Source organism: Schistocerca gregaria, chromosome 1, assembly GCF_023897955.1.
Source record: "Schistocerca gregaria isolate iqSchGreg1 chromosome 1, iqSchGreg1.2, whole genome shotgun sequence".
Taxonomy (NCBI): domain Eukaryota; kingdom Metazoa; phylum Arthropoda; class Insecta; order Orthoptera; family Acrididae; genus Schistocerca; species Schistocerca gregaria.
In genome coordinates, this window is record NC_064920.1 from 153,881,106 (window position 1) to 153,895,272 (window position 14,167).

The 14,167-nt window shown below is 35.3% G+C and overlaps 1 protein-coding gene across 2 annotated transcripts in view; it reads right to left on the bottom strand.

Annotated features, from left to right (window-relative positions):
- Positions 1–14,167, bottom strand: part of LOC126335234 (estradiol 17-beta-dehydrogenase 2-like) — a 111,770-nt gene that overhangs the window by 36,758 nt on the left and 60,845 nt on the right. For both annotated transcript variants that reach the window (XM_049998284.1, XM_049998278.1), the window contains exon 5: positions 1,572–1,704. In XM_049998284.1, coding sequence (XP_049854241.1) covers positions 1,572–1,704 — 133 coding nt within the window. The remainder of the gene's footprint in view (positions 1–1,571; positions 1,705–14,167) is intronic.

Consider the following 14,167-nt stretch of genomic DNA (forward strand, 5'->3'; position numbering starts at 1 on the left):
CTCGACAAAATACGACTACAGGAGAAGTTAGCGCTGAATGCACTCTATCAAGGCAACACATGCCAAAACTATTAAAAATGTTTCCAATGGCTCTAAGCACTATGGGACTTAACATCTGAGGTCATCAGTCCCCTAGACTTAGAAATACTTAAACCTAACTAACCTAAGGACATCACACACATCCATGCCCGAGGCACGATTCGAACCTGCGACCGTAGCAGCAGCGCGGTTCCGGACTGAAGCGCCTACAACAAAAGTATTCGGTTGGTGCATACGTTCATTGCGTTTCTGGTTTGCTTGTTGGTATTCCGGTTGCTGTGGGCTTATTTATCGATTGTCATCTTTTTGTTCACTTTTATTATTTGGATTTGCATACTGTCATTTTTTCATTTGTAGATAGTGAGTGGAGCTGTGGACGGTAGAAAATGAGTTCCATAGAGGGGTGACATCAGCGGAGGCAACCAGAAATATTTACGCCGTGCATGGGGAAGATGCCATTGGACAGAGCACGGCATAAAAACCATTTTCTCGCTTAAAGGAGCATCGTTTTGACATTAGAGACTTTGCACGTCTAGGAAGACCTTCGGTGTTTGATGAAGATCGCTGAAATACATTAATCCACAATGATCCCCGTCAGTGTACTTGAGTACTGGCGGATGAGATGAACTGTGACCGTTCTACCACGTGCGACATTTGCATGCAATGAGGATGGATCAAGAATCTGGTGTATGGGTACTGCATTCTCTAAGCCAAAATCACAAAAAATCTGCGTGTGGGCCTATGTGTATCTCTGCTTGCGCGTCATCCATTGGTTCATGAACAACACCGACGATTTCTATCCTGTATCGTTACTGGTAACGAAAAATGTTATCTTTACGCTGACATAAGGAAAATAAAGGTTTGGTTGAGCCTGAACAAAGTAACAACTCCCTGTACAAGACCTTCGCGCATCCACAAAACATAGTGTTTTGCGTCTGGTGGAATAGCGGCTGTGTGGTGTTCAAATGGCTCTGAGCACTATGGGACTTAACATCTTAGTTCATCAGTCCCGTAGAACTTAGAACTACTTAAACCTAACTAACCTAAGGACAGCACACAACACCCAGCCATCACGAGGCAGAGAAAATCCCTGACCTCGCCGGGAATCGAACCACGTTTTGTCTACAGTCGCGTAATCGAGAAGTTATCCCAGTGTTGTCATACTGTTGTAAACAGTGAAGGAGAGTATAATATTGATGACAAAATCCTCTGTTACGTGCATATGTTCTGTTTTAAACTTATGGAAAAACGCTGCGAAGTTATGCACCAACGCAACCATTGTATTTATCTATATGTAGCTCTACAATATACTCAAATTGTTGTCCAGTCACGATCTACGACCTTGCTAATGCGACCAACGTAGCGTACAACTTGTGTAATGTTATTGAGCAAAATTTGATAATTTGAGAAGACTGCGTAAGAGGACAGAGTTAACTTATCATTAATGGGGTAATACACTTGACTCGGTACACATGATTTCCTGTCTAATGCACGGGAAAACTTGCATGTGGTATGTATCATAATATACTCACCCATACAAAGTCGGCTGGACCGAACAGACCGTGACGGACCATTTCTTCATTTCCATTCTCAGGACGTCAGTAAACATTATCAGTGCGCTTTTGGACAGGCAATAGGGACTCTGCATCGGGATTGGCACTCTTCCTGTAACGTCACAAACTTCCTCTTAAAGACATCGTTCATCTTTGATTCGTTGTTATTATTGTGTTATTACTGCTACGAGTTAACTTGCTTAGCTCATAGTCACCTACTAAGTTTATCAATTTCTTCAAAAATGGTTCAAATGGCTCTGAGTACAATGAGACTTAACAATGGAGGTCATCAGCCCCCTAGAACTTAGAATAACTTAAACCTAACTAACCTAAGGACATCAAACACATCCATGCCCGAGGCTGGATTCGAACCTGCGACCGTAGCGGCTGCGTGGTTCCAGACTGACGCGCCTAGAACCGCTCGGCCACTCCCGCCGGCCATCAGTTTCTTGTAGGTATAACATATTCGGAAAAATATGACATGTTAATGTCGATTGCGTACTACAGCTTTTATGTTTACTATTTTATATACCTTTTGTGAATAAAGAATTACTGACACTGTATACCTGTTATATAGGAATGAGCGCTGTAAAGTAATGCACTGAATTTTTTAAATATTAATACTCTTGAAGCTTTTTAAATAAAACAAACTTCATTAACATTCAACATCTTTTTTATGCACAACAATATATTTATTTCTCAACATAGTCACCCTGGTGACGAATACAATTCTCCCAAAGAGGGATCAGTTTGTTGATATCGTCGCTGTAGACTGTTTGTTGAATGAGCCTCACTTGTGTTTGTACCGCTTCATCACTATCAAAGTGAAGTCCTCCAAGGTGTTCTTTAAGTTTTGATAGCACTCTGACCTCTGTACATAAAAGTTTGTTTGCGTGGTTATCTTCCGCAGCATGCGGCGAAATATGTCCTTTGTAAATAAAACCGCCTTTTCTGGCTGCAGCTGTAATTTATTTCTCCAAAAAGCTTTTTTGTGTGATCTAGATCGATATAATTTTGTTTTAAAATGTTTTATTTTTATATTATCTAATAGTTTCCGTCAAATTTTATGTGAATAAGTAATCAGTTACAGTTTGTTGGCATCTGTGTTTCCCCTCATCTGGTCTGAAGGTCGCCCTACCACGTCATTTCCGAAACAAACGCACATTTTTATATTTCCAACTTTTTCTTTCACACTGTTCACCATGTTTATACTTATTTTTGTGGTGTACTATTGCTTTTTTGCCACTAGTTATAGATATTTGTTCGAACACTGTGCTTTTAAAGACGTAAATATTGTGAGTTCATTATGTTAAACAACCCGAACAGGAGGAAACACAGTGTTAGAGCAAATATCTATAACTAGTGGCAAAAGAGTAATAGTGCACCACAAAAATAAACATGTTGAACAGTGCGAAAGAAAAAGTTCGGAATGTAAAAAAGTGAGTATGTTTCGGAAATAAAGCGGTTAGGGCGACTTCCAGCCCAGATGAGAGGAAACGTAGATGCCAAAAAAAAAAAAAAAAGGTGAAACGTGGGGTGGCTGGGAGAAGTAAACTGCAGGTGTAGCAAAAGGATGTGGTTTTATTTGCAAAACAAAAATCTCTGTACATTGGTTGAGGTTATCCTCATTGTTCCGATCATTACGAACACCAACAACATAATGCTGCACGTTACTGATGTTCACACAGCCATCACCGTACACAGCTTTTCTTCTTGTGTAGATTTTAATGGAGGCACGTTTTTTGTAATCAGAAACTTGGTTACAGTACTCTATTTCTCACACACCGGCGTAGTTACGTTAGTTCAAATGGCTATCAGCACTATGGGACTTAACATCTGAGGTCATCAGTGCCCTAGACTTAAAACTAACCTAAGAACATCACACACATCTTGTGGGTGACTTCCTTCATGATAACGACATTGCTCGACTAGAGTGGCCAGGATATTCTCCAGACATGAACACTATCGAGCATGCCTGGGATAGATTGAAAAGGGCTGTTTATGGAAGACGTCACCCACCATCCACTCTGAGGGATCTACGCCGCGCCATTGAGGAGGGACAATTTGGACCATCAGTCCCTTGATGATCTTGTGGATAGTATGCCACGACGAATACAGGCATGGATCAATGCAAGAGAACGTGCTACTGGGTATTATACTGGTGTTACAGCAATCTGGACCATTTCTGAAGGTCTCGCTGTATGGTGGTACAGCACGCAATGTGTGGTTTTCACGAGCAATAAAAAGGGCGGAAATGATGTTTATGTTGAGCTTTATTCCAGAGCTATTCTAGAACTTGGATACAGTTGACCAAGTTGCTAAGGATGTAGCGATTCATAGAAATCTCTACATTAAATTTCTCTGTTCTCACTCTAAAAGCTGTATCCAGCTGACATCTCATATCAGCTTTGCCAAGCGTAGCAAATTCGATGCTACTGTTTATGTGTAGTTAATTTAATTTATGTTTTTTTTAACTTTGTCAGTGTTTTATGTCTGTTACACATCCAAGGACGTTCTGTAACATTCATTATAAGACTCTTGTGACAGAAGAAAGCATTTCTTATTTCATATCCATACAGCCAATCTGTACTTTACATAAAGTAGTGGTAAATAATCTGGTAAAACTACTTCTGCACGAACTTTGAATGTGTAGAATGTTTAAATCAGGTCTTGGCGGTCCTATCTTTTTCAGATCCAAAATTTTCTCAAAAATGAGATTTCGATTACCGATAGTTATAATTTAACGTTACTCACACCATTCACTCTAAACAGAAAACTAGCGCCTACAAGTACCACATGCCCAGAACTATTCATATATCAACCAACTTCCCATAAACCCACCATACCACACAGATTTATTGCATGCCTTTAAATTTGTTGGACTGTTCGCCAAGAGTCCGACAGTCGACTATCGACGTTGATCACTCACATACAGGGAATGGTGGCATACGAAAATTAAATAATATTTTTATTTCACAATTCGTACTTACTGCAACCTTTCCTTAGTCCTTAAGAAATGGCTGCCACTGGTTACATTACACACTGCGACCTTATACAGTATGATTTGGGGACATCTTGTGGCACAGGGTTGTACTTGCGTCAGTGAAGCACGAAAGTTGACCGAGTAATATGCATGACATGTAATACCTCAACCAATATCGAGTACAGAATACAAAATTCGGCGACATTACTTTTCAGCACGCCCTAGTAGACTGAGGATAGCGTCCCTCATGACCACTTGCAAAATAATATGATGATTACGGTATGTCTCTATCTTTAACTCACAATTTTTTTGACATTCGTTTTCCTTTATTTCTACATAACTGTCTATGATCACTTTGACTATTTACTTCTGTTCTTATTGGCGAGTCTCATATGTTACTGTCAGCTAGTGGATTCTGTGGCTGCTTTCTGTGTACTACACTAAAAAGATTAATAGTATATGTATGCCGTTTCTGGCACAAAGAGCACATTTTTTTAAAAATATCCTGTTTTAAAACCAAGATTTCAGTTTTGCTGTATCCTCTAGCTAAAAATTTATCTTTACCCACGAACAATATTTTCATTTAATTAAAAAAATAAAAATTATTTTGTCAAAGTTTAATATTCTACAAGGGCGATGTACTTGAGGACAATATTATGGAAATGGAAGAGGATGTAGATGAAGATGAAATGGGAGATACGATACTGCGTGAAGAGTTTGACAGAGCACTGAAAGACCTGAATAAAAACAAGGCCCCCGGAGTAGACAACATTCCATTGGAACTACTGACGGCCTTGGGAGAGCCAGTCCTGACAAAACTCTACCATCTGGTGAACAAGATGTATGAAACAGGCGAAATACCCTCAGACTTCAAGAAGAATATAATAATTCCGATCCCAAAGAAAGCACGTGTTGACAGATGTGAAAATTACCGAACAATCAGTTTAATAAGCCACAGCTGCAAAATACTAACACGAATTAGTTACAGACGAATGGAAAAACTAGTAGAAGCCGACCTCGGGGAAGATCAGTTTGGATTCCGTAGAAACACTGGAACACGTGAGGCAATACTGACCTTACGAATTATCTTAGAAGAAAGATTAAGGAAAGGCAAACCTACGTTTCTAGCATTTGTAGACTTAGAGAAAGCTTTTGACAATGTTGACTGGAATACTCTCTTTCAAGTTCTAAAGGTGGCAGGGGTAAAATACAGGGAGCGAAAGGCTATTTACAATTTGTACAGAAACCAGATGGCAGTTATAAGAGTCGAGGGACATGAAAGGGAAGCAGCAGTTGGGAAGGGAGTAAGACAGGGTTGTAGCCTCTCCCCGATGTTATTCAATCTGTATATTGAGCAAGCGGTAAAGGAGACAAAAGAAAAATTCGGAGTAGTTATTAAAATCCATGGAGAAGAAGTAAAAACTTTGAGGTTCGCCGATGACATTGTAATTCTGTTAGAGACAGCAAAGGACTTGGAAGAACAGCTGAATGGAATGGACAGTGTCTTGAAAGGAGGATATAAGATGAACATCAACAAAAGCAAAACGAGGATAATGGAATGTAGTCGAATTATGTTGGGTGATGCTGAGGGAATTAGATTAGAAAATGAGACACTTAAAGTAGTAAAGGAGTTTTGCTATTAGAGGAGTAAAATAGCTGATGATGGTCAAAGTAGAGAGGATATAAAATGTAGACTGGCAATGGCAAGGAAAGCGTTTCTGAAGAAGAGAAATTTGTTAACATCGAGTATAGATTTAAGTGTCAGGAAGTCATTTATGAAAGCATTTCTATGGAGTGTAGCCATGTATGGAAGTGAAACATGGACGATAAATAGTTTGGACAAGAAGAGAATAGAAACTTTCGAAATGTGGTGCTACAGAAGAATGCTGATGATTAGATGGGTAGATCACATAACTAATGAGGAAGTATAGAATAGGACTGGGGAGAAGAGACGTTTGTGGCACAACTTGACCAGAAGAAGGGATCGGTTGGTAGGACATGTTCGGAGGCATCAAGGGCTCACAAATTTAGCATTGGAGGGCAGTGTGGAGGGTAAAAATCGTCGAGGGAGACCAAGAGATGAATACACTAAGCAGATTCAGAAGGATGTAGGTTGCAGTAGCAACTGGGAGATTAAGAAGCTTGCACAGGATAGAGTAGCATGGAGTGCTGCATCAAACCAGTCTCAGGACTGAAGACCCCAACAACAACAATGATTTTAAAGAAACATCTAGTAAATGATACTTTTAATACTTTGGAGACACCAAGATTAATTAATAATGGTTAATACTGAGAACAGAATAATAATTTTTTAGATGTTAAACATACCCATTACACACAAATGTTGAACATAAATAATTTACATAATGATGCACATAAAAACTGAAAATAAGATGAACATTAACATTGGACATAAACACTGAACATCAACAATGAACATAAATGATAAACAGAACTAAAACAAGATATTGTTTTAACCTTTGATAAATGTTCCAAAATCCATGTCAGAAGTTGTTAAAGAAGCTAGACGAATTAGATGAGTAAAGGAACAGTTAAAAGAAAAGATTAAAAAGTAGAAAAAAACTAAGAATGGAATGTGAGTAATTGTACAACTGCACCAATAACAGATTAAACAAGGAATCAATGTGTTAAAAGCTACTGAATAAAGTACAGAAGCTGAAACACTAATAATTCCTTAGAATCAATATTATTTAGAAGAGTTTAATGATCCTTCCACAGTTAACCAATGTGATACTGATAAATGAGATTATATGTTAAGTATATCAGAAATTTATAATTTGTTAGAGAGTAATGAAAAAGAAAGAAAAGATTAAAGAAGAAAGATGTTAGAAAATAAATACAAATGAAAGAATATTAGAATTTATCAATCACAGTGAAGACACTGTCTTCCGATTAAGACCTGTTGGTAGTTTTAAAGATATTGCTAAATACCCAATTGAATTCAGTGGTCATAAATAAAAAATTTGAGGAAAAAAGATATGAAGGTACTAATGAATTAATGAATCTGTTAACTTAAAAACAAATTGCTATGGATGATTTAGGTGATGAATTTGATTCTGTTGATTTACAAAATTATGCTAGATTTTATAGACTCAAAAGTTGTATATAATAAAAGAAATCCAAATAAAATAAAATCAAGTAAAGGAAATGAACATACTAATTTGATAGAAACAATGGATAACAATTATTTTCCTGGTTTTTAGAAAGAAATCTTGGAGATTCATTTCAAAAAGTTGATGTAGGTTTTACAAAAGATATACAGAAAAAGTCAGTGAATATATTTGGTTGAATTATATTAGAGATTTAATCGATAGATTCATGGTGTAGAATTAGCAGGAAATAAAAATTATCATAATGAAATATGTAGAATAGCACAAATGTTAACATATAAATTTGGTGATTTTATTATTGATAATCTAAGAGGATTTGCATATTTATTTATATTTTTAAGTAATCTTATCCACATTTTTTGTAAATGAGAAAAATATGAAACTTCCTGGCAGGGTAAAGGATTAGTAAATATATTAGTTAATAAATTGCCTTACAAAAAGAATTTTTCTGGTTATAATTACTGTGGTTCTGGAACACATTTAGAAGAATGATTATCTGGAGGAGACAAGGAAAAATCCATTTGACAAAGTCCATGAAAAATTTACAGAGATAATAAAGATTTAAGAAGAAAGACTCAAATCAGATAAAGAACTTCAGTTAATTTCAAAAGGTAGAATGCATTCTTCAGATGCTTCCATTTACGATAACTTAGCTGCAATTGTAGTTAATGTACAGAAAACGAAAATTAGGAATGGGATTAAATGTTGATGAAAATGGTTGGGGTTAAAAAAAAATTCCTTATGTCTTTCTAATCTATAAAAAAGTTGGTTTAGCATTGATTATACTTTGCTACCCAGTGGCAAGACTAAGTCACAATCAGAAAGGGAGGGAGATAACAAACCTGGTGGTATTTTTAGCTATTACATCAGGTATTCCAGGTGTGAAAGAAATTATTGAATTTATCACTAAAACGGAAGAAGGTTCAAAACATCAAGGTGGATTTTTACCAATTTTACTTGTTACGTTAGGTGCAATTGATTCATTAGCTGGTAGTGTAGCAGCAATTGCAAAATCGGTTCAAGATGAACATAAAAGATAAAGAATTAGAAGAGAGGAAAAGACATAAAAAGCATTGGAGAAAAATGGAGAAGGAGAAAAAAGTTAGAAAATTTAGTTACACAATTAAAAATCAGACCTTTTGTGCTGTATTTGTAACTGATGAATTACCAAGTCATTCTAAAGAATATGAATCTGGAATAGTAAATTTAGATACATCTGATCATGTTGATACTAATTGGAGATGTTATTATAAGAAAAAATATAAAATTAGTTTTGATTCACTTGGCTGAAATATGTCAAAAACACGTTAACTATTTGGGAAAAAAGACTTATATTGTAATGATGAAATAATACAGAACCCATATGTATTTATTTTCAGTCATTTATGCTTATTTGTCTCATTCTATTGTCAAACTGTTACACCTTTAATGACTTTTAAACTTAATAAATGACACTTTTGGAAATAAGATAAATATGAAAAACACTGGAGAATTAGAAAAGGCAAAGATATTCATTTATCAATATATCCTAAAATGTAGGATGAATTAGTGTCACAAATTAAAAAAGAAAACAATCAACAGAGCCATTACAAAATAATTAAAGATATTTTATGTTTTCAGACATGAATAAAAAATAAATCCAAAAGTAAATGGAATAATCAAGCAGTTCCAAAAAGAAATAGATAAAATTTTAGAATCAATGAAACATTATATTACTTTTAAAGGCAGAAGACGAGTAGATTTAAAAGATCCAATAAGTGGTTATGGTGCAGATATGAAACAGTACTTAGAAAAGTATTTATTAAATCTAGTTACAAAACCTGTCTACACAATTATTCTAATGCAATTTTAATGCAAAGATGAATCAACTTAATAATACTAAGCTATGAAATTGCTTTACAATAAAGGGAGTAGAAAAATCTTTTCAAGATTATTTATCAGAAACCTAAATTTAACTCATCACTAAAATGAATTCAGTTTTGTGAAAGATGAAATATATGGTAAACAAATTAGTGCATTCACATTCATGACTGAGGTAAACAAAAAATTCGCAGTTTTGAATACAATTTTAGACATAAATTAACTATTGATGCCTGGAAGAATAGTAACAAAGATCAGAAATTTCATGAATCTGATATCAGTGTAAATTTATCTAGTGATCTATATGAAATAAATAACAGTAGTCAATGAATAATGATACATAAATGAAATTTTCGAACCTCAAGATTAAAAGAGCCCATTAAAACTGTACCAACAGATGTTGATTAATTATATTAGGTGAAATTAAAATTTGGTGGTTTTTGACTCTAAACAAATACGGAACCACAATCACATATGCTGCTTAAAGTGAAAAAAAAATTACAGAGGCATAGAATCATCACAGAGTCACAATAAAAAATGGAAAACAAAGAATAGAATTGCTTGTTCAATTTGTTAAATTACAAAAGTAAATTTGATAAAAAATGGAAGCTCTTTTGTTTAACAACCTAACATTTGTGAATAAATGATTAATGACTTACATAAACCAATAAGAAAAAATCTGAAAAGAAAAATATGTAATTTTTTTGGTACTGATTATTTATATATAATGTGTTCTGTCATAATTATTCCACAGTTTTCATATTTCCTTTTCGTACAATTTTCTTGTTTTAATATGGAATTTCATAGATATTGTCATTTCAATAAATGCTTGTGCCAATTCGTTTATCTTAGATTTCATAATTTTATAAAAGTTTTCAGTTCTTCTGTTGTAAATATAAGGATCAGTATCCATGTAACATAAATCAATATTCTGACGATATTTTTGTCTGGTAGTATTATAATGAAGATTGTGCATTTTTATTTTTGTGATTTCTAGAATACTCATTCCAATGTAAACTGCTTTATTAAATTTTAGTATTTTTTAAAATATGAACAGCTGCTAGAGTTTTCACCAGTCTGGTTGTTCAGATGACAACACTCTACTGATGTTAAACTAAGGTTTAAACACTGTTTAAATTTTTATAATGTAAAATATATTTTTCTTTATTATTTTATGTTCTTAATTGTTATATTCTTCTGGTAATAATGGTAAATTATTAAAGAAATAATATAATATTTTTTGTATATTTTAAATCAACTGCTAAAATATAGCCACATTCACTATCACCTGGTGTTTCAAACATTTTTTCAGGATTAAATTATTTTGAATTTAATGACTCGAAATTTTTGAATGTTCAAAAGTGGAACATTGCATAGCTATACAAGTTATTTGTGTCTAAATGTGCAATATAATATTTTCTGGCTAAAATATTTATTACCTGATTTAGCATGTCTTTTAATGCTTTGAGAATTACCACCTCAGAATCTTTTCTCAAGAAATAAAATCCTGTCAGTATCATAAATAAGTCTAATTAAATTTTTTGGCATAGAATCCCAAGATAATACTGATGCTATAAAATACCAGACTGTATTGAGTTTAGAAGATTTAATAGAAGTACCTTCAAAAATTTAGAAGATATTCCTAATATTAATATTTTGAATTTATTATATAATTTTGTATATTCTACTAAATTTTTTATATTGAATGTTTTGTGCAGTTATAAGTTTCATCATAAATATTTGGTTTATTAAGTAATGGTTTACACTTTGTTATTTAGGTTGGTTTGTTTTTGTAATTTTATTGAGAATCGAAATATTTGTAAAGATTAATGGGTTTTTTAATTATTAAATCTAAATGTTCACCTTTAAAACAACTTGTTCTTTCTCTGAACTGTCCTTCTATAAGGTCAGAAGACAATTACCAATATATGAGTCCAATAATTTAAACATATCCAAAAATCTTTTTTCCACTTCCATGTGTTTTGCTAAAAGCAATATAGTTTTTTCATTATTTGGAATAGTATTACTATCTATTGCAAATCGTTTGATAAACAAATGACTGACATAATTGGTTAATTAGTAATATAAACAGGAATCATTTAGGCATCCGATAGTTAAGTTTAGAATCTTCATGTGCAACTTTTCAATCCTTTCCTGTAAAAAGACAATAATCACTTACTTTTCTCTCCTTTAGTATGTTCTTCTTCACATTTAAAACAAGTTTTTGAATTTTCAAATTTGATATTATATAAATTTCTAAATATCATTGGAATATTTCGGTTATGTATTTCAGAAATATTTCTAGATCCTTGTTTCAACATTACACCGAATTTTTTTTGCTGTTACTTTGCCAGTATACATTACAGGCATTTTATAATCACAATAAGAATTTTTCATTCTATAGGATAATGTTAAGGTTCAATCTAGATATTTAAAGTTCAAACCAGTAATGTTTATGAATTAAAGCTTGCACACAAATGAGGAATGTGGCCTCACATACATTTGCAGATTGAAATACAGAGAGTTAGACGAGTAGAGCACTGTCAACAGAAACTCGTATGGGCAAAGTTCATTTAACTGTAGAATAATTCATAAAAAATCAAAGGACTCATTCAGAGTCTAGATGTAGACACTTGCTTTCTCAATTTGAATTTAAGTTCCTTTTTCTGAATAATGAATATGAAAGATATGCAATAAATTCATTACACATGTATATAGTATCAACTGCTGCAAATGATCATAGTTCACCTGTGCCTCCAAACCCATAAATCAAATTAAAATTCGGGTAGACACACGAAAATAGATCAGTGAAAAATACATCAAATATTCTGAGTCCCATAAACGTTATGTCCCTAACTTGCCCTAAGCCCACACAATTCGTTGTTGCTTCCTGCTCTGTTACCTCAACAAAAAATCTCATGAAAGACAGTACACAAAGAATGACGACTAGCAAAAACCCATAATGGCGCTCTTACTCTTTATTAAATGCTCTCTGTGATGTCACACACTACTGAGCCCAAATTATATACTTGACACTAATTATAAATAGTCATATTACAGCTACTTATGAAAACAGTAGAGATGTGATACAGTACTAAAAGACACAGAAAACTATTGCAGTCACTGTGAAGCCTCTCATTAAATTTGTGAATCAGTATTAAATAAGTTATTATAGTAAAACTTGGTCAAAGTGGAATGTGTTTAACTCTGAAAGCTGCCCAAAGGATAGAAGTATTTAATCGTGACACATTCAGTACACTTCTATAAACTAATTTTCTGTATAAAGCAGACAGTGGCTAATGTGGGAATGGAATGCAAATTTTAAGATTTAATTAAAAATTCGTTGTGTAATAAAGAAAAGTAGCTTATACAAAGTAGCAAGGTAATGTCTGTGCTGGTGAACTTTTTATATCAAATTGAAATTAAAAGTAATTAAGCTCATCAATTAATTAACTCCTTGCCCCATGTCACGTGCTTTCCTGAGCCAGTGTCAGGGTCCCCACCTCCTTCCTCTCCCTACATCTGCCCCTCACCATCTGTCACTTACCCTATTGGTGGGGATTTTGTATTTTTGAGGGAATTCTGAATGTTCCCAGTAAAACAGAATTTTCGCTATAAAATTCGATTGCCATTTCGGAGGACATAATATTAATGAAAATCGTTGATAGAGCTTGAAGAGGGAAATTGTTTATGACGTGGTGATAGGGAGCAGAAATCGAGAAACATCAGAGGATGGGAAATTGGCAAACTATCCACTGCAGAGGACAAAATTAGATTTTGTATGACAGGGATACTCTTGTCTGACTTCTGATAATGTAGTATACTGCGCTCCCACCGCTGTTAAGATGCTCTATGGGGCACCGCCGGTTGCTACACACAGCACTCGCATTGCACTGCACAGCGTGCCATGCCAAGCAGTTGCAGCTATACAGTGAGGGGTGTCACTCGTGGGGTGTTCTGTAGTTGAATTAGAATGTGGCGGCCCGCAGTAGAACCATGGAGACCGTCCTGCTCACCCCATATCAGACCATGCCACAGTAGAACCATGGAGACCGTCCTGCTCACCCCATATCAGACCATGCCGCAGCTATTTTGTGCAGCCCTGAGAGCTTGGCCCTCACACACCGCCGGTTGCTACACACAGCACTCGCATTGCACTGCACAGCGTGCCATGCCAAGCAGTTGCAGCTGTACAGTGAGGGGTGTCACTCGTGGGGCGTTCTGTAGTTGAATTAGAATGTGGCGGCCTGCAGTAGAACCATGGAGACCGTCCTGCCCACCCCATATCAGACCATGCCGCAGCTATTTTGTGCAGCCCTGAGAGCTTGGCCCTCACACACCGCCGGTTGCTACACACAGCACTCGCATTGCACTGCACAGCGTGCCATGCCAAGCAGTTGCAGCTGTACAGTGAGGGGTGTCACTCGTGGGGTGTTCTGTAGTTGAATTAGAATGTGGCGGCCTGCAGTAGAACCATGGAGACCGTCCTGCCCACCCCATATCAGACCATGCCGCAGCTATTTTGTGCAGCCCTGAGAGCTTGGCCCTCACACACCGCCGGTTGCTACACACAGCACTCGCATTGCACTGCACAGCGTGCC